The following is a 19,751-nucleotide window of genomic DNA, read 5'->3' on the forward strand; positions in this document are numbered from 1 at the left end:
TTTGTTCGATAAAATTGTGGAAGAATGTGGATATTGTCTTAAAAGTAATAAAGTTATTATAACAGGAAAAAAATTCAAATAAGTGAATAAATAATGGCGAAGTCCTAGCGGGCGAAGCCGCGAAGGAGTCGCGGGTTTCGCGGGTAGCGAAAATATAGCCTAACCTTAAGATAATATGTTAAAATGATGGCACAATGCAGCTTTAGTTGGAATATTAAACTTACAACTGAAAGTTAAAAAAAAATCTCATCAGCAGTGGTGATGAGAATTTTTTTTAACTTTCGTTTTCTTTAAACAGCTTTTCGTTGTGTAAAACATTATTCCGTTATACCAATTTAAAAAATAATAGGCAATCACAAAAAAAAACACTCCCAATAAAACAATTCTTATATTTAATAATTTATAATTTATATATTAAAATTTTTATACAAGCACTAGATGCCGCATGAAATTTCATCAATCAATACGAAAACTTGGACTTAGAAATTTAATAAAAAAGATACATTACAATATAAATATAATTACAACAAGTCCATAGGGTTGAGAAAATTGTATTTACATATGATTATTTAATTTTTCGTGTTAGCATCAGGGGGCGGGAGACGAAGTCTTTCGGCGAGCTCATGTGGAACATCCAAGTAAGTCCTTTCTAGACCTACAGTGAGGATCAGGGCCCTAAGCCTGTCAACTTCTATGTTATCACCTTCGCTTGACCAAACTGTCATGGAGGAGTTCAAGCTCGCAGTTTCTCTAAGAAGATCTAGTAGAAACGGTTGGCTGTTTGACGCTAAACCAGCACGGACCTTAAGAATTTTAAAGTAAATTTGTAAACATTTAATGTTAATTTTAAATAAAATGGCAATTATGTGACGTACCACAAAAATTACTTACCGGGAATGTAACAGTTTGATTGATACGTTGTTCATTGACCAATCGAAGCATCGCTCCGATCTGGTCTCTACTGTATTCACCTTCAGTAACATTCCCTCCATAATTTGTCGTCCACCCTATTGAGAGGACAGCACGAGGGTGCTTCATCCCAAGTTGTATGAATTTAACTGGATCTACAGGTTTAGTCGTGGCTTCGACAGGACCAGGCAGGATGTCAGCGTTCAACCATAAAGGAAAGGTGACCTGGGTATCAAATATTTCTGACTGTGTATTTTAAATATTTATTTATTTATTTTTCTTATTTTAAGCTTCATGCCGCATAAGAGAAACTAATATCGAGCAATTCTTAAGATATTGCGAAAACAAACGAGAGAGAGAGACACCCGATTAGTTTTAATAATAAATCTTATTTTTATCTAACGTCATATTTCAATATAAAATAGGTTACGTCCACATGCAAAAGTAACTCTTGGAATCTAAAATATCATTCTATTGAGAACGGACACACGAAATTAGGTTTGTATGTCTGGCTTAAGACAATTTTATTAGAAACCGAGACTACGATGCAAAGAACTTAAATAAATAATTCGCACGCCTTGTCATAATTTATTTATGTTATCAGAGTGCACGGCGAAGACGTTGATGCTACTGTATTGAAACCATTATTCGTTCATAAAGGCGGCAGTTCTATATTTTATCATGGTTCTTATTTTAATAGGAATTAGGTCCATTTTTGTAGGAAAAAGAGGATTTTTGATTTAATTGCCCAAATGTGTTCAAAATAATTAGAGCTTAACAAGCTTATTTATTATGATGACTCATGGGTAACTTAGTTGGTGGGATGGTTTAATTTTTAAATTATGACAGTCTATGACGACATAGAGACAGACATTTCCGAATTCTATACAGAAGAAATTTTATCTATATATATAAAATCGAAAGGTCACTCACTCATCACGAAATCTCAGAAACTACAAGTGCTAGGAATCTCAAATTTTGCATAGGAGTTACTTATAGGACGTAGGTGCTCGCTAAGACGGGAATTTGCAATATTCGACTTCTAAGGGGTTGTTTTTGGGGTTGAAAGTTTGTATGAAACTTCGTTACTACAAATGCTAGTAGTCTCAAATTTTGCATGGACATCACTTATAGGACGTAGGTACTCATGGAGACAGAAATGAATCATAATGTAGTTCACGCAGGCGAAGCCGCGGGCGGGCCGCTTGTATTTATAATATACCTATTATCGTGAGGCCGCCGTGGCGTAGGAGCACAAGCTTGTGATTGTCAACGCGACGGTTGTGGGTTTAATTCCCATTGAGGAAAATGATATATATATTTAATATTTTAATTTTTGCGCCCTAGTAACAAGGCTGCCAAAAATGTTTCAAAAACTGGGCGGAACGTGTTGAAGGGAGTGTGTTTCCACGAGGTTCCCTCTACTTACCCCGCCCTAAGTGGTATACGAGCTCGTACTATATGAAGCTCAACAAACAAAATCGTTGTTTAATTATAATAATATCCACCCTGGTTTTCCCGCCCAAAATATAAAAAAGTGCTTTAACACAATGTCAATACAATTAGTGTAAGTTACGAGCTAGTCTTTATAATATTGTTAATGTTAATATAAACGTTTACTTTATTATCTTTTGTCGGCCCATCTGTTACACATAAAGTGTTTTATGAACGAAAACAGTCTACTTTGAATACATATTGTATTCAAATACAAAATGTATTCAAGCACAAAAATCTTACTCAATTTTTTTATGTATTTAATTGTCATGAAGACTTACAAGTATTATTATTAATTTCGAATGATATAGTCCGATCAATCAAATCATATGATAAGGCCTTGAATTAAATCATATAAAATTTAATTATAATCGAACCCACAAACGTCGTGGTTACAGTCAGGTGTCTCACCACGCCACCACAGCCTATAAATAAAAAATATACATTCTATTAATAAAAAAAATACCTCAGGCCTAGCAAACGGCGCTATAATTTCCTGTGCCTTTTCAAACGCTTCAATACTTTTAAAGTCTAATTTAACTCCCTTCTGTTTAGCGTTCACATTGTTATACTGAGCGACGCCAGTGAGGAAATCAGCTAAAGTTAGATCCGAGGTCGTAGCTGGGGGGTGAGCCATGATTGGAATAGGAGGTCCATCCTTCCCTTTTATATGACCAACGACGACGTCAGCTTCTAGCATTGATACTTCACCTGCAAAAAATAATTATTTAATTGTATGGCGATAGAATTGTTAGTGGAATAAGTTATGCTTTGCTTGTTAAAATTAAACTTAAATTATTATTTTATAAGGAAATCAGTGAATTTAGAGAAATCAGAAAATTATATTTTTATTTCCTTTACCCTATTAACAAGACAAAATACGGCGTTGATAATCGCCACTCAACGGCGGAAAAAAGTTTTTAACACTGGTTTCCCTCTCTCTACTATATGCGGGATACAGCGTGAAAGCATAAAAAAATCACGCACACAACATTGTTTTTAACCTTGATCACTGCACATTTGCGAGAAAAAAAACTTATTTCACGGCTAATATATTAGCAAGTTACTTCTCAGAATAAGTAGTTGTGAGCTAAAGAGAATAACATAAACTCCTACCGATTTACACATGAAAGTGTTGGTTACGACTGTAATTATAATTAACAGTGCTTCTAAGAACGCAATGGGATACGTCTAGCCATTTACGCGCAACAGCGATACACACATACTAGAACACGCTGTACAACTGTTGTTTCTGCAATAATTGGCTTTTAAAGTAAATTAAACACTTAAGTAAATTGCTGGGTATCTTAATAATAAATATCTCTGGGAAATATATAAATACTTACTATAATTATTAAATAGGTATACTAAGTTTTTCAGACGTACTTATCTGGGTAGACAGAGTGAACCGGGGAACCCATTATTAAGGCACTCCGTTCCCATTATGACACTTTTGTTCCTTACTTTCCGCCGAACTCTCGAGATATTGCGTGTTGGGTGGTGGTATATTTTGAACTTAGCAAAAATATCGAATTTGTGTTAGAGACAATATAAATTAAAATAATTGAAAATGTACCTACTTGCTAAGGTTGCCTCCAAATAGGTTTTGTTGTTTACCGCGTGTGCCCATGTTACTGTTGCGAGATTCTTCATTGCTTCTTCGTCACCGAAAACCAAGGACGCTAAAAATGTTTAATGAATTATTTTTTCATATGTTGATATAAAAGCATTTACGAAATAATAAATAAAATACCATGAATATTTAATTATTATTTCCAATGGCAGCATTAAGTTAAGACTCATGGCAACATTATATAACAAGTCGATTGTCGAATGACGTTTGACGTTGTCAAGCCGGCGGTGAATCAGCTGTAAATAACTTTATAACCTTGAAAATATTATAATATAGTAAAGCAAATTGTATTGTAATGACTTCAAAAATTCACATTCACAGTAAACTGTTACTTGATGCATTAAAAATATACTTTAGAATTATTTAGAATACATATAAGTAACGGAACTTTAAAAATGTATATAAGTTGTTGTTGTTCTTTATTTATGGCGTTCCGAGCGTGCCAGTTCAGCACTAACTTCGCCAATGTCACGTTGAATGGAGACCACATAAAGGAAAATGTACTACATTGAATGTAGTGAACGGTAAAAAAACAAAAAAAATGTATGTAAATAACAAACCAAGTTTGCCTTCGTATCACATATACGATCGATGACAGAATACAAATGACAGTTGCGTTCCGAAATACGATCTGTACGTTTTTATGACATATAATTTATTATTGTAACATATAATTATGGATAATAAACTCTATAATACTATAGAAGAAAAAATATTTTTAAGTATATAACAATATAATACTAAGAAATAAACAATATGGTAGAATTATAGTAAACAGTGCAGTAGAACTGTGACCATGTAACTGATTACATCCTTGTAATAGAAAAAATAAAAGTGCATTTAATATTTTTGTCTAGCTTTTACCGAAAGATTTTAAATATATGTTATCACCTTTGCCTTTATTTATATATATTTTTTTAGTTTCACACTGTATTCTGCATATAGCAGAGCAGACCGAGGGAACCTAGTACTAAGACAATGTGTTTCCCATTTTATATTTTTTTGCTTATTTGTCTTTCATGTACCGACAGTGATAATTTTCCTGTTTATTATTTGTAAGTATAAAAATAAATGTGATTTTACTACTGCTCATTGAAATTGTTTATTATAGGCACTACATTAGATAACTGAAATTATTCTTGTTAAAATTATAGTATGACAGAAGATGAATTAGGATTGCGATTTTTCACTAGGTACTTTCTAGAATTTTTATTTAAAAAAAAGGGAGATTTATTATTAAACTTGTCTCTACTACAAAATAATCTGATATATTGAAATGAAATTTTAATTTTTTGGCTTAATTTTAGACGTGCTGAAAATTCACACAATATGTCGATCTAGATCAAAACGTAAACACTGTTTGATGTGCGATCGTGGGAAGGCAGACGAACATTTTCCTTTGATATTTATTCGTGGTTTCAATTCAAATATGAAAATAGGTCAATACACTACTAGAGCTACGAGTACGTATAAATAGATAATATTTTTTATTTAATATTTATTATTATTATTATACTCTATGTTAACATTTGTAATAGAAAGTCATGGCGCATTGGCACAGCGCGAGATTTAAAATAAAACGCTTGTGGGTTCGATTCTCACTCGGGGGATTTTTGATTATTTAATATTTTCATTTCCTTCTCCTCAAATAAGACAATGCAATGTCTAGAAAATTCGGTGGAAAGTGAGAAACGGTCTGTCTTAACACTAGAATCCCTTTGCCTACCTTGAATTTAAAAAGGTTTAGAATTTAACCATTTTGAGTATGTATGTATGTAGTTAAAGTATGAAAAACTACTTTAATCTGAAATTTAGACTTTACGACTTTAGTCTTTCCTTCCATACTGTAACTCAAAAGAGAGCAAACTTTCACTGAAGTGAAGTTATTATGGCAAAATATTACTGTTTAATTTATTGAATTTCTAACTGTAACTTTGAATTTTAACAACCTAGAAGATAATTTAAACAAAACTATGCCATATTCTCTACAATAATTGTGTCAAGGGTGAATCAATATGTATTGTATTCCGTTCTGTATGTCATTGTTTATATTGTTACTTAAAAGTAAAATAATTGTTTTAACCATATCAGTAGTACTACTACGGTTAGGAGTTCGATTTCCACTTGAGAGAATTAAATACGTCAATACGCAATGTCTCCAAAATTAGGGCGAAAAATGTTATCAGCTTCACACTGTATCTCGCACACAGCAGCGTAGGCAGAGGGACCCTAGTGTTGAGACACTCCGTTCCTTTTTGCAGAATTCTATACGCTGCATATACATCCTGTATATCAAATATATATTCCTGTTATAATCTTATGATTATAACACTAACTAACAATCTTACTAGAGCTATAATTTTATTTGCATACTGCCCTCTTTTCTAAATTCCCGAAACCGCACTCAAACTGCAATATGTTTCGAACATGAGATCATCCGGAAACGAGATCTCGAGTGGCTGAATCACTTTTAGACAAAATTGTATGTTTTAGATAACATGTGTTTATTTTGTAACTTGTAACTTTAATAACTAAATATAAACTTTTATTTCTTATCAATAAATTAATTAATTAAGAAAAATTAACTTGATGGAATAAGAACTCTAGTTTTCGTAGATTTATATACTTAGTATATTTACTTATTGGTTCTAATATGGTAAAAGTAAAAAGTTTGAAAATAGTGTTTGTATTGAATAGTCCATTTATCGACGAAGATTAAAGGCTATATTGTTTATTTTGTTAATCATTTCGATGTAACCTACTGTGTGTACTTGCGGGGAGAGTCTCGGACACTTAGAATGTGTCATGTGTCATACTCAAATACGCAAAACAATAAGTAAAACCCAGTTTGAAATTAAAGTATTTAAAACTAATTAATCGTGTATATTATCGTATTCAAACATAAATTTTAGAAAATCCGACGTCTTAATATTCGTTTCAGTATTTTGTTTCACAAGTAAATTAAATACCTACATATTTTAAATAATATAACCATTTGCTGTCTTCGTGGTGCAGCAAGTAAGTAAAATATTTCTCCGTTTTGGTAAAGTCGACAAGGCACGACACGTGGCGTGGCGACAAGGAACGGAGTGTCTTATACTAGGTTCCCTCTGCCTATCCTGCTGTGTGCGGGATACACGGGATAGCGCGGGATACGCTTGAAGCTGATTAATAAATAAATGATTCGTGCAGTTGAAAAAGAAATCATTTTGTACCTTTTATTTTATTTTTAGAGAAATTAATGTTTCTAGATAATTTTCTTTTATATTAAGGTAGACACCACCAAAAAAGCACCGTACATATTTGTATATTATATTCTACTCTTTTTTTAATAAATGAATAATAACTTGATTTAGTTGATTTTAATCGTAAATGACCTAAGCATCAAATAACATTTAAAATAGCATCCAATAAAAACAAAAATTCACTTTAATACCTACGATTAATTAAAATTTTAATAATTAATCTATACAATATAATATAATAAGCAAAAAAATTACCTGTAAGAAAAAGTAGTAGTACAGCCAACATTTTGCCCACTTCTACAGTCGGGGAGTCAGCGACGGGCACAGGATAGTACTTACATCGGGCAATCGGAATAATGATCCAATTTAAGACGGCTATTGTCGCGAATAAGCAAATTGGTGACACTTCAAGGACTATGGGGATAAGATTTTTATTTAACGTGCTTTTTGACACGGTTTTGCTCGATTTTTAATATATATTTTTTTATTAATTATAAAGTGAGGGTGGTGGTGGTGCAGGGCACAAGCGTATAGGTGTAGACGCAATACATCATGGGTTCAAACACCATTCGAGGAAAGATATTTAATATTTTAATTTATTTTAGTCTTAATCGGAACGGAGAGTTTTAACACTAGTTTCCCAGGTTCCCTCCGCCTATCTTAATTAAAAAGTAAATACATGCTTGGTACACCGGGTAGGCTTTACTTTCCTTTCCACCCACATCCTAGATGGCGCGTGTTCCGTGGTCTAACTCCACGACGCGCTTTTCCTTATCAAACCAGTGAAGTAAAAAAATATTATATTTCTTTTGAGTGTTTTTTTTTATAGTTTTGATGTCCTTAACATTAATTAAAAGGATAATTTGATTGTAAAATACCTACTATCATGTATACATGTATATTTAAACTATACAATACTCTCATAGAATTCAAAATAGTTTCTTTTTTCGAGCTTGTGGTTAATGCTGTTAGCCCTATTGGCTTTTACAGCGACACCGGTTGGGTAGAGAAGAGGGTACTCTGTCCCTGGTGAAAAGCAAACTCTACGTGGCTGCCTATGAAGAAGTCGACGACTGTAAGGGCGCCCCCCGGGGGCTCGAACCTCGGTTTGCGGCCATCGAGCGAAAATTTAAAATAGTCGACAAAACATTTAGGTACACTGTACTATAACAGAAGCATCATACGTTTCTATACATACAACATGCTTTGGGTATATTAGTATTAGTGGATTTGATAAGCATTCAAGTACGAGATTACGTGTATCGAGATAAATCGAGTTAATAGCTGACAATCTATGAAAAGTTACTAGTCTTATAAACATGTACAATACCTACTTATAATATTGTGATTTAGTGAAGAAGTAGAAAACAAGAGATTGGTAGGAGCCTTCCTAGGGATATGGTGCCAAATTGCAGAACCACTTCGGTAAGACAAATGCCCAATCTATACTAATATTATAAAGATTAAAATTTAGTTTGTTTGAATACGCTTATCCCATGAACTACTGGTTCGAATTATCAAGAAGAAATTATATTTTTGTTGTATAGTATAGTCCATTTATCGAGGAAGGCTATATTATATAACGTCGATGTAACCCCCTATACCTGCAGCAGATAAGATCTAACTAATACATTAATGTAATTAGTAAAATGATGCCCTCGTCATATCGAAGGTGCAATTTATAGGATCGTCTCGTTGTGTATATGGATCTCTTGGGGCAGAGTGAGGAGAGGCTGGTCCTTGCCACCCCAAAAACGTATTTGTACAAAATTTATAAAGAAATAAAATATAACTACGAAAGAATAAATTGCCTGCACATATAGGTACCTACTCAACGACAACTCCGTGCAAAGAATGTATCGTATTTCCTGTCATCTTGTATTTATATACAATACATATTTCTAAAGATCATCCTGCTGTATTGAAACTTCCATATGAAGGCCAATTATTGCATTTTTCAATTAAAACTGCGTTTAACTTTGACCTCTAAGACCCCTTTAGAGGATGATCCACAGTTGTACACGTGTGTGTATCCTTTATGTTTATCAGATGTTTCTTATAAAGTACACTGACTGATATTTAGATATTATATCATGTAGAGTTTTAATGCAAATAATTTTAATTAGTTTTATAAGGCATGGAATGGAAGGTAGAAATAACCAAGTGTCATGACACGAGTAGCCACATTGCATATTGAATACTCAAAGTTCCATTTTGAGTGTTCACGGCGAGAAAGAGAAAAATAGTCTTAATAAAATCATTTTATCGAGCCCACATTTATAGTCAGACATAACTCGTCCCTCACATATCACAAGGTAGGCAGGGTAGGCAGAGCTTATAATTTAAGTAACTTCATCCTCTACTCTCCACTCTATTTGGATAGTGTTAAATAATGAGACTCAGCCGTGTCTTGCATTAGAATAGAGAGATAATAGAGAATGATATTCACAACAGGAGAAATAGGAATTTGAGTATTTACCCCAAGCGGGTATCTCGCCAAGTTACTGTCCTATTACGTCACGATGTAAAAAAGATGAAAGAAAGAATTTTATGAAATAATACAAATAAATATATTATTTAAAATCTTTATTTTATATTATTACTTTTATAATATTATTTCAGCTCCATTAAAAATATACGAGATATAAATATAGCTATAATATTTTATCAGGCGCACCAATATTTTAATAATACATAGTCGTTTACGTATTTTTTTCCTCTTAATTAAAATTCTATGATAATAATAACTTTAATATAATAAATATAATATCATTTAAAATCGTTTAAATTATGTAACAATATTGTAGTGTATCAAATATAACATTTTGTTATAATTATTCTTATGGCTATACCTTATTACCAAAAAAAAATTGTTTATATTTAATAATTCTATTAAGTATTAAAATAAAAACTGTCATGAGAAAACAAAACACCAAAGTTGCCATAAACACACAAAAAAATTGTATAAATAAATTATTTTTTCAAAATTAACCATATCTTTACTTTTTCATAATATCGATATCAGCTTTCTTATAGTTTATTCTAAAAGATAAATATCTATAAACTTTAGTCTTATCATAATTTTGGAGCTGCAATCTCAAGAATTGGGAACAATTTCACAAAATCAGTTATAAAATCTATTTTATAAACAAACTCTAAACACCTTTGCTAATTAAAGAAAGGTCCTTAAAAATAATTTTGTAGCCATATTACATTAAAATACTATGTAACATATTTTTTTTTAATGAGAGAGCATTGGAATGCCATTGTCCCTGTAACTTACATAATAATCTTAAGTCTAATATTGAAACCGATGTAGAATCAGTATGTTATACAAGCCGACTTAACTGTATGCTTTAATAAAAAAATAAAATATTATGCCAAGAAAATGGTAAATATTGTTAATTAAGATAAATTTTGTAATAGAAAGTATTTTTAATTAAATTTGTCTAATCATTTGAAGCATCGGTACTAAATACTAATTCACATAGTATGTGAAATATGTAAATAGATATAATATGATATACAGTCAATAAATAGGGTGGCTTCGTGGCGCAGGCGCCAAGCTTGGGACTGTGAGCGCGACGGTTCTGTGTTCTATTTCCGCTCGGCAAAATGATATCCTTAATATTTTTTTTCTCGCTCTGGTACCGAGGCAAAGCGTGACGTAGATTTTCACCACTCAATACACAATGCCTTAAAAGAATCGGCGAAAGGGAGAAATGGAAGTGCTAATGGTGACTGGAGTCACCTAACACCTAGTGTTAGGAGACTCCAGTCCCTAGTTCGCTTTGCCTACTCTGCTATGTGCGACAGCTAAAAATAATAAAAATATTTAAGAAATGCAAGTTAAATGGACCTTAGCTTTAGCTATAAAAATTTATTCTAAATTATACTTGTATATATCTGGTCATGTTTTACTCTACGTTTATTATATACAAACCAATATCATATTAATATTTCTTTAGGTTAAATGTTAAGAATATTTTTTAAATTGAGAATAAAATCTTAAGGTATGATTTTTTACGAACTACGAGACTGTTAAATATAACTATTAACTTTGACAAACTTTCGATTGAGGTATATGTATTCTATTGTCAAACAATATTTTGGTATCATTTTTTTAATTTTATTAAAATATTATAAAAGAAATTACATACTTTGCAACAGCTCTCAAAGACTTCAATTAGCGTTTAACTAAAATTAAATTTATAATTACTTACAAAAAAAATATAATTAAATAGAAAGGCATCTGCTTTTGTATTCATTCCGATTTAATTTACATTGAATTCTTTTATAAAATATAAAAACTTGCATTTTGGCACATAGATACCTAATCTATAAATATATTTAAATAACGATATGACCTTCCACGACTGATATACATATGTAAGTATAAAGGGCAAGTACGCAAGCAGGGTCATTATGACGATTTCTTTAGAGGTGAAAATATTTATACCTACTACCATTATTTAACAATTTAATTAGATCACACATTTAATTTAAAATTTAAATTTACAATCGTATTGTATTCAAATATTTTACTAGGAACAAAACACTTGAGTCAAAAATAACTTTTCTAATAAATTTATCAAAAACTTCCAAAACTTCCAAACATCGACTTGACTAGACCTATACAATTTTTTTTCGAAATCACGAACACAATAAATCAATTCAAAACTATTTACATAGAAATATTTAAAATGTTTTCCCACACTAGAGCAATATTTTTAGAAAAGATAAAAGAATTTAACCGCAGCGGGATTTGAACCTGTGCGAGTTCTTAGACAATTTCCGAGAGGCGCAGGTTTGAATCCGCTACATATTTTTTTTATACGTTAAAAAAAATATATTTTACATAGAATTCAATTTCATTTCCGCCTCGTCCTTTGGTTTTTCCGATATTATTTCCTCGGGCTTGCTATATTGAGATTTCTTTGCGAAACAAGTTACGACTATGATGAATGTGAAGAACACTGCTGCGCACGCGCATACAGTCCCGCCCCATTCTAGTATGGAACGAACTGTTTTCAACTCGGATATGATGTCATCAGTCACTTTGACTCGCTGTTCCACCCAGAATATGGGAAACATCATTTGTGGTACGTTTTCGTAGAGACTGTAATAAAGAAGGATATGCTTAATAATAATTAGTATGACCAAACGATCATGTTACTCTTTTTTAACTTCACTCTTTATTTGTTTTTGTAATTAATATAATATGTAAAATATACACGCGTAAACTTATTAGTTAAATAACGTTATAGTTTATTGCCTTTTTAATTTAAAACAGATTCTGTGTGATTCTGTTATAATAATTACACATTAGATTAATAAAGGTAATCTATACTTATAATAAAATGTAACGGATCGGTGTCTGTACCTACATGGAAGATATATATAAGAAAAAAGTTATTACAATGATTTTTAAAATATTTGTCTATGCGTTTGTTCACGCTAATCTCAGAAATATTCATTCCGCCAAGTGGGAATTGAACCCACAACCGTTGCGCTTACAATCACGCGCTGTGCCACTGTACTGACATAATAATGAAGAAATAAAGGAGTATATTTTTTAATATTAAGAACAATTTAGTATCGAAAATCTTTGATTGAATTGAAACTCACGCTATATTAGGACTCGGTTCTATATACACATTATACTGAAACCTTCCAGCCACGTCTAATGGCACTCCTAGCCGCTGTAAAAAAAATAATTATAGTAATTATAATACAAATCTGTTTATATATGTATACATTAATGTAAATATGTTCTTATTAGATTAATTTAATTACTTTCTTTTATTAACACACGTATAATTTTAATTATTATTTAAAAAAAATCAAAAACTTACAGGTTCAACAGCAAAATAGAACGAATGTAAATCAGGATCGGGATTCAAACCCTGGACTCTCTCCCTCAATTCCGGATCTCCATACAAAAAATGTGGTAAAGAGAGGAATGAAGGACTTCCGAATCTACACGCAGATACATTCATAACACCGCCCCATAAACATTCGCCATTACAAAAACATGTATTTACTTCGGTACTAGTTGCTGAAAAAAAAATGTAGGTATCTGAATACAAATGTTTCAAAATATCATGGAACAAATTGGTAAAAAGTATGTGATGAATTTGGGCCGAAAGGAATAAATAAAGAGTGACGCTGAATGTGACAACCATCACATGGGTTCAAATTCATGAAATACCACCAGAAATGGGGAATGGAATGTCTTAATATTAGATTTCATCTGCCTACCCTGCTGTGTGCGGGATACAGCGTGAATCAGATTTTTTTGATTTAACTATATATCTGCTTCACGCTGTATCCCGCACTCAGCAGGGTATGCAGAGGGAACCTAGTGTTTAGACACTCTGTTCCTCATGTTCCTCCGAATTCTGGAGGCATTTTATTACTTGAGCGAAGAAATTAACATCATTAATTCCGCCAAGTGGGAATCGAACCCATAGCTGTAGTGGGCAGCGTTGGCCATGACAACCTGTTTTTATTTTATAATAATGTAAAGATAACTTACAATTATCAAAACTTATTTCGGTCATAGCATATCTAATAAAGGGTAGTCCGTCAAAATCACCATTCTCTTCATATTCAAGATTCACTGTTCTACACAAATCCGGCATGAATATAGTAAGTGGTGCATTCTCTGAGAGATTGTGTGACATGAACTCGCCTCCACTACCTGCAATCTATAAGAAACACCAAATGTTATTTTTCTAAATAAATATCTGTATTAAATAGTTCATTTATCGAGGTAGGCTATGTAACCCATTAGATGTAAAATAATAATACCTGCGGTAAAAGTTACCTTGGATACCTAAAATGTGTCATACACAACTCTTAATTATTTCCATTTGACCACGCGGACGTCGGAGTAAAAGCTTTTTAACTTATAATTCTCATGCAAATACCTTTGAACACTCTCCTTCATAGTAAGGCAAGCTTTCATAGTTGTTCCACCTCAGTATTTGTCCTGGTAGGGTCCCAGCGAGACTTCCTGTCGTTACTTCGACTAAACCTTCAGTGTCCATTGAATTGTTTCTCTGAAAATCAAATGTATTTATTTTTTAATAATAATTTCATGAAAATGTAATATATTTTTAGGATAAACAAAAATTATTTAGTTCATAATTTAGTCTTCCTTATATAATTATGAACAATGCGGTGAAAATTACATCGCCTTGAGCCAAATTTTTATTCTTTATAATTTTCATATAAAATAATTCCTTGACTATCCATAACACAAAATACACAATTAAAGGTTTTTTTTTTTATATAACTTAGTAAAATTTAGCTTTTCAGGCCATTAATAATGTTTGCAATGCATCAGTACATTTGTTCAAATTTATAGTTTAATACGACAGAGGCGATGGACCTACGTCAGTAAATGAAACAATCAGTCAAGTGTTTATTGGAATGAGTTCTCAATATTTAGACATTGAATTTTATTGAAATGAAAACTCTTGAGCAAACTACTAAGATAATTTTCAGAAGTACAGATTGTTACGTTAAATAAAATTTCAGATATATTATTTCGATATATATAATATATTTTTTTAATAATTTGATTGCCACACATTTATATTACTTATTTCACATAAATCTCATTCAGCTATATTTATATTGATACTGCAGACATTCTAGATGATATTTCACAAAGAATAGGGTAAGAGGCCAGTCATGACGCACGGGCAAAAGCATGTGGCCGTAAACACGGCAGGTTGTGGGTTCCATTCCCTCTGGAGGAAATTATATAATTAATATTTCTATTTTCATCTCTCTAGTAACGAGGTCAAGCGAGGCGTTGAGTTTCAGCACTCAAGACGCAATGTCTCCAGAATTCATCTAAAAATGGTTAAGAAAAGTGTTTTGATGGGAACGCAGTATTGGGTGCCTAGGTGCCCAGTTTCCCTCTGCCTAACCTGCGTTGTGCAGTACCACAGCCTGCAGCGAGAAGAAGTAAGGTTTTACTACACAGGTATAGTAAAGAATATTACAAGTATTTCCGTTCTTCAAAATTTTTCTTTCTATTTGTTAGTTAAATAAAGAATAAAGTTAAATATAATTTCCGAACAAATTGAGTAATATGCAAAAATCTTTAATATAGATAGCGTATATTAATTTAATCAAAACTTACCTCATAAAACAATCCAAATCTGTCTACAGGGGGAGCTCCACCAGTAGTACTAGCAGGTAGACTTTTGGCAAGGTCTATTAGAGGGTCTTCGTAACCTTCAAACATTAGTTCCCCGGCTAACCTTGACACGGAAATACCATGTCCAAACATGGCTAAGCCCATAGATAAGCCTTTTTGACGTATAAATCCCCAATGTCGAGATCTGTATATCGCTGACTGAAATAAAAATAAGAAAACTTAAAAATAATTAATAGATTTAGTGAAAAGTGTAGAACTGAGTTATATCATAAACCTTATATGAAAAAGTCCTTTTATATATGTCAAAGCTGCTCCTACTAGAAACTAACGAGTATAAGAGGATTAATAACAACGAATACTAAAATACGCTAACGAATTTAAAGATTGTTTTATTCTAAATCTGATTTAGATGTTACCATTATGAGAACAAAGTTGAAGCAATGTTATTTATTATTTTTTTAAACAAATGTTTAAAATTTAGTAATCAAATGTACAACTCTTGAAAAGAAAATGTGTCTATAAATGCTGAAATCAATAAATATTTTTCGATAAGGATCTCGTTATAATAAAAATTGAATGTCCTTAGGGAACTAATAAGTTTTAAGTGACCATCGTGTAACATCTGGGAAGCTTCTCATATTACATTTTCTATCAAAAATAAAAATATACAGACGTAAGAATATTGTTAATATTCGTTATATAAGAACAAACTTTATATATTTAATTTTTAAACTATTATTAACTACTATTACTTTATTTTATAAAGCGAAATATACAAAAAAATCTATAAAAAAAAGTACAAACATAATTATTAGAGAGTATTCCTACAAACTGGATATGAACTGAGAACTCTAGGATCTCTCTGGTCTAGGATATTCAAACCCCGTCCTGGTATCAAATAACATATACAATAAACTCACAGCAGCTATGACGTTCAGAATTGTTACATTATCCTGAAGAGTGCCGTTGCTTGCTTCATCATCAAAATACCAGCTTCGTTGCGTTCTGTACGACACCGAGTTATTTTGAGGGTGAAAAGTTACGTTCACATGTTTTCTATGCTCACGAAATCTGTAGGGACCTGGAATATACAAAAATCTTAGCTTATTGTCTTGTAAATTAAGCCTTTTTTTAATGAGCTTCACGTTTTATGCCGGTAAGCACGATAAGCATAGAGATTCTGATGTTAGAACGTTCCATTATCCACTTTCCGCCGTATTCTGGAAGCATTGCGTGTTGAGTGGTGGAATTCAACGCTTTTGCCAGTTGGTTTTACAGTCACATTCTGTGCCCCTAGGCCAGTCGAGGCGCCATTAAATACCTTACATATAAAAAATTCTGAAAGTAGAATTACAACCTACAATCATCGCTTCGCAAATCATCGTCATCGTCAACAAAAAATTACCTTTAAATAAGATTGATCACCAATCTATTTTAAATCAAATTCACAGAACAGTAATTAGTTATATATTAATAGTAAAAACATATATAAAGTTATTATATATGATAAGACATCGTTGAAAACATACATTGTTTAATAGATTGTTAATATAAATATTATATTTTTTATTTGATTGTTTATTAAAAAGTTCAACTCTCATTAACTCCTTTATCTTTAATGCTGAAGCAATTAGCTGATAAATAATATGTTGTCGGTACTTTATAAAACAACTAGCCCGCAACTCCGTGAAGTACACAAAGTAAAGAGGCGAACCGAGACGTAGAGATCTGAGAGAGAGAGAGAGAGAGAGTCTGTGATGTGACGTTGTGGGTTCGGTTATGTCCACATTCTCATTCTTGCCATTTTTAGACGTCGCTCTTTAATGCATTTGTTTAATTATAGTAAAATATTTTCAGGTGTCACTTATTTTTAAAGGGATTCTATATATGAAAATGTTTAACTAGTGAAGACAATAACAAATTTACCAAGCTCCATTAAATTTGGTGTCTCTTCAGGAAACTTCTCCGCATTGGTCCAATTGAAGAGGTAAACATCGAAGAACAAGGGCACTGAGGGTTCCACCCACTCTTTGTACGCTCGTGATGTCGGCGATAGCGTGATTTGCTGTCAAAATAAGAATGTTAAATAACCATTAAAAATTAAACGTAATACGTAACAAATTCAAAAGCTTCTATCACATAGCAGGGTAGGTAACGTGAACCTGAAATAGTGTTGTAAGACACTATAAGACCTATTGCCGCTCGATTTTCGATACAATGCGGAGAAATTGGCGAGTTTAACGCCGCGTTTTGCGTTTTGAGAATATCTATTATTGGGCCCTTAATACAATAGAACCCAAAACAATGATTTTTAAAAATTTTGGCTGTTTATTTGTTTGTTCGTGCGTTTGAGCACACTAATCTCAGAAACAGCTTAATTTAAATGCAGTTTTCACTACTGTATTTTAGGAAGCTTCTCTTAACATTTGTTGATTATTTTATGTCAATCGATTCTTAAATAAAAAAGTATATACATTTACATACTAACTAGTTCGTTTTTATTTTATTTATTTTCAATTTTACACGTTATCCCACATTGTAGACGACGAAGGCAACCTAAATTAAAAACGCTTATTTCTTAATTTTCGTACCTAATTCAAGACGGATGAAGAATGGGTTGTGGCACTCAACGTAGAGCTTTGTCTCAACAGGGCAGGAAAATTAATATATAGGACATCATTCCCTCATAGGACATGATGTCATCATCATCATAGGACATGATGTCCACAAACCGGTATACGATCAGAGTCTAAATTATAAATAGTACGTATAATTTATCTTCCCAACCTTGATATCTATTGACAATTAATCCAACCTAGCTCTAAATATGTACTGACAGAGGTCAATCGAACGTATTGCGTTAATTGCAAACACTAATAAGTAATTAGCTGCTTTAAACTTTAAAATACGAGCTAATCTTCATTGAAGCTTACAGCGAATATATTTGCAAGAGTGTATTATGCTGTTAAAGTTTTTTTCTTAGTATTCTTGAAATAAGACAATTTTTTACTTCAATCGTCTCTATTAACACATACATTTCGTCGTTTCTTGTATAAGCATCGCTTCTTACCTTTACTATTGATTTTTGCGATAGAGTCCAAACATTTTTGTTTTGTTTCTAACATGGCGTGATAGAATTTTTTATCAGTTTCACGCAGCATCCCGCAAATAGCAGGGTAGGCAGAAGAAACCTAGTTACACTCAGTTCCCCACTTTTTACCGAATTTTTGAGGCATTAAGTGTTCAGTGGTGGAACTCAACATAGCACTTTGCCCGACCCGAGCGGACTATTTTTTTTTTATTTTCCCTAGTGGGAATCGAACCCACCACTGTCGCGCTACTGTCACACGATTGGGCCACTGCTCCACGACCGCCTTAAGTATATAATTGATAGATACCTATATGAATTTTGTTATCTGCTATTTGAGACAGGTGCTTATTTCTGTTTTCTCCTATTAAAATTCAATTGTAATATGAACTTAGATAACATGAAGTGTCGTACCATATGTTTTGATTAAAATCTAACTGATTGTATTTTCTAATCATTATATGAAATAAAGTATAATATTTTAGTACTACGCGTGATAGACACACACACTAAGTAAGGAGATAAGCATAGATTATAACATTATGGAAAAAAAAATGATAAAAATTAAAATACATAACAATAATTCTGTACACAAAATATATAATGATTTAAACGTCTAATATAGTTTAGTTTCTGTTCTTAGATTTACCTATAAATCGTCAGCCTGGGCCTCACTTGGACGGCTTCCAAGAGGCGCGGGTTCAAATCCCGGTACCTTCAAATGTTTATACGTTTTCTAAATAAGTATATATCTTTTCTAAATGTGGAATAACTACTTGATAATAAATTTTGTATGAAATGTTCCTGACATATCATTAAATACAATGAAAACAACAAACCAATAAATATTGATATCTTTTTTAAAATAAGACAATAAATTGTAAGTTATACTTATGATAATTTTTCATAATTATTTACTGTTATAATTTAATAACCTTATTAATATATTTTTTAATGAGAGAGATAGTGCTTCTTTGTTTCTGTATGTTTATATATATAATATTATAGTTTATAAGTAATTGTTTATTTCTTAGATTTCATTAATCTCTTAACAAATTATAATTTTGTTATACAATTTAATTTTAATGTTTTACATTATGATCCTTCTTTTCATTTAAAATCTGGGTAATGAGTGAAGGTGAATAAGAATTTTACGTCTGGGACAGCGCAGTACAACAACCATCTTCTATATCAAAAATAGATATA

General features: G+C 31.9%; 3 protein-coding genes and 1 long non-coding RNA gene across 5 annotated transcripts in view; 2 read left to right on the forward strand and 2 right to left on the reverse strand.

Moving 5' to 3' along the window:
- Positions 1 to 375: 375 nt before the first annotated feature.
- Positions 376 to 7,695, reverse strand: LOC146528602 (protein FAM151B). 2 transcript variants are annotated; one of them, XM_085202985.1, is made up of 5 exons: positions 7,537 to 7,695; positions 3,984 to 4,085; positions 2,870 to 3,114; positions 892 to 1,134; positions 376 to 803 (listed from the first exon to the last, which is right to left on the reverse strand). In XM_085202985.1, exons 1-5 carry the CDS (start codon positions 7,565 to 7,567, stop codon positions 570 to 572), a joined length of 855 nt encoding a protein of 284 aa, XP_085059111.1. In that variant the 5' UTR covers positions 7,568 to 7,695; the 3' UTR covers positions 376 to 569. The 2 variants fall into 2 exon arrangements, with proteins under 2 accessions (XP_085059111.1, XP_085059112.1); XM_085202986.1 differs by lacking the exon at positions 7,537 to 7,695 and adding an exon at positions 4,425 to 4,533.
- LOC146528603 (uncharacterized) lies at positions 4,590 to 7,387 on the forward strand. Its single transcript, XR_014879078.1, has 2 exons — positions 4,590 to 5,091; positions 5,344 to 7,387. It is a non-coding gene; the product is annotated as an uncharacterized LOC146528603 (long non-coding RNA).
- An 804-nt stretch (positions 7,696 to 8,499) lies between the features above and the next one.
- The window catches only part of LOC146528604 (protein croquemort-like), a 57,589-nt gene continuing 46,337 nt past the window's right edge, over positions 8,500 to 19,751 (forward strand). Inside the window, exon 1 of the mRNA XM_085202979.1 lies at positions 8,500 to 8,706. The gene's annotated coding sequence lies outside the window, so the exon portion shown is untranslated. The remainder of the gene's footprint in view (positions 8,707 to 19,751) is intronic.
- Positions 9,851 to 19,751, reverse strand: part of LOC146528605 (protein peste-like) — a 33,716-nt gene continuing 23,815 nt past the window's right edge. Inside the window, exons 3-10 of the mRNA XM_085202982.1 lie at positions 17,384 to 17,522; positions 16,378 to 16,538; positions 15,440 to 15,655; positions 14,214 to 14,345; positions 13,820 to 13,991; positions 13,137 to 13,339; positions 12,910 to 12,983; positions 9,851 to 12,400 (exon numbers count right to left, since the gene is read on the reverse strand). Coding sequence (XP_085059108.1) covers positions 12,136 to 12,400; positions 12,910 to 12,983; positions 13,137 to 13,339; positions 13,820 to 13,991; positions 14,214 to 14,345; positions 15,440 to 15,655; positions 16,378 to 16,538; positions 17,384 to 17,522 — 1,362 coding nt within the window. The 3' untranslated portion in view covers positions 9,851 to 12,135. The remainder of the gene's footprint in view (positions 12,401 to 12,909; positions 12,984 to 13,136; positions 13,340 to 13,819; positions 13,992 to 14,213; positions 14,346 to 15,439; positions 15,656 to 16,377; positions 16,539 to 17,383; positions 17,523 to 19,751) is intronic.

Source organism: Heliconius melpomene, chromosome 19 (genome assembly GCF_056956725.1).
Source record: "Heliconius melpomene rosina isolate 202511_hmr_F chromosome 19, ASM5695672v1, whole genome shotgun sequence".
NCBI classification, from domain to species: Eukaryota; Metazoa; Arthropoda; class Insecta; order Lepidoptera; family Nymphalidae; genus Heliconius; species Heliconius melpomene.

Bases quoted from the DNA above. Each gene is read 5' to 3' on its own strand.
- LOC146528602 (XM_085202985.1), bottom strand. From the start codon at position 7,567: ATGTTGGCTGTACTACTACTTTTTCTTACAG. The intron at 4,086-7,536 runs GTAATTTTTTTG...AAACATTTTTAG, and splicing joins ACTACTACTTTTTCTTACAG to CGTCCTTGGTTTTCGGTGAC. The intron at 3,115-3,983 runs GTAGGTACATTT...TATTTTTTGCAG, and splicing joins TTTGGAGGCAACCTTAGCAA to GTGAAGTATCAATGCTAGAA.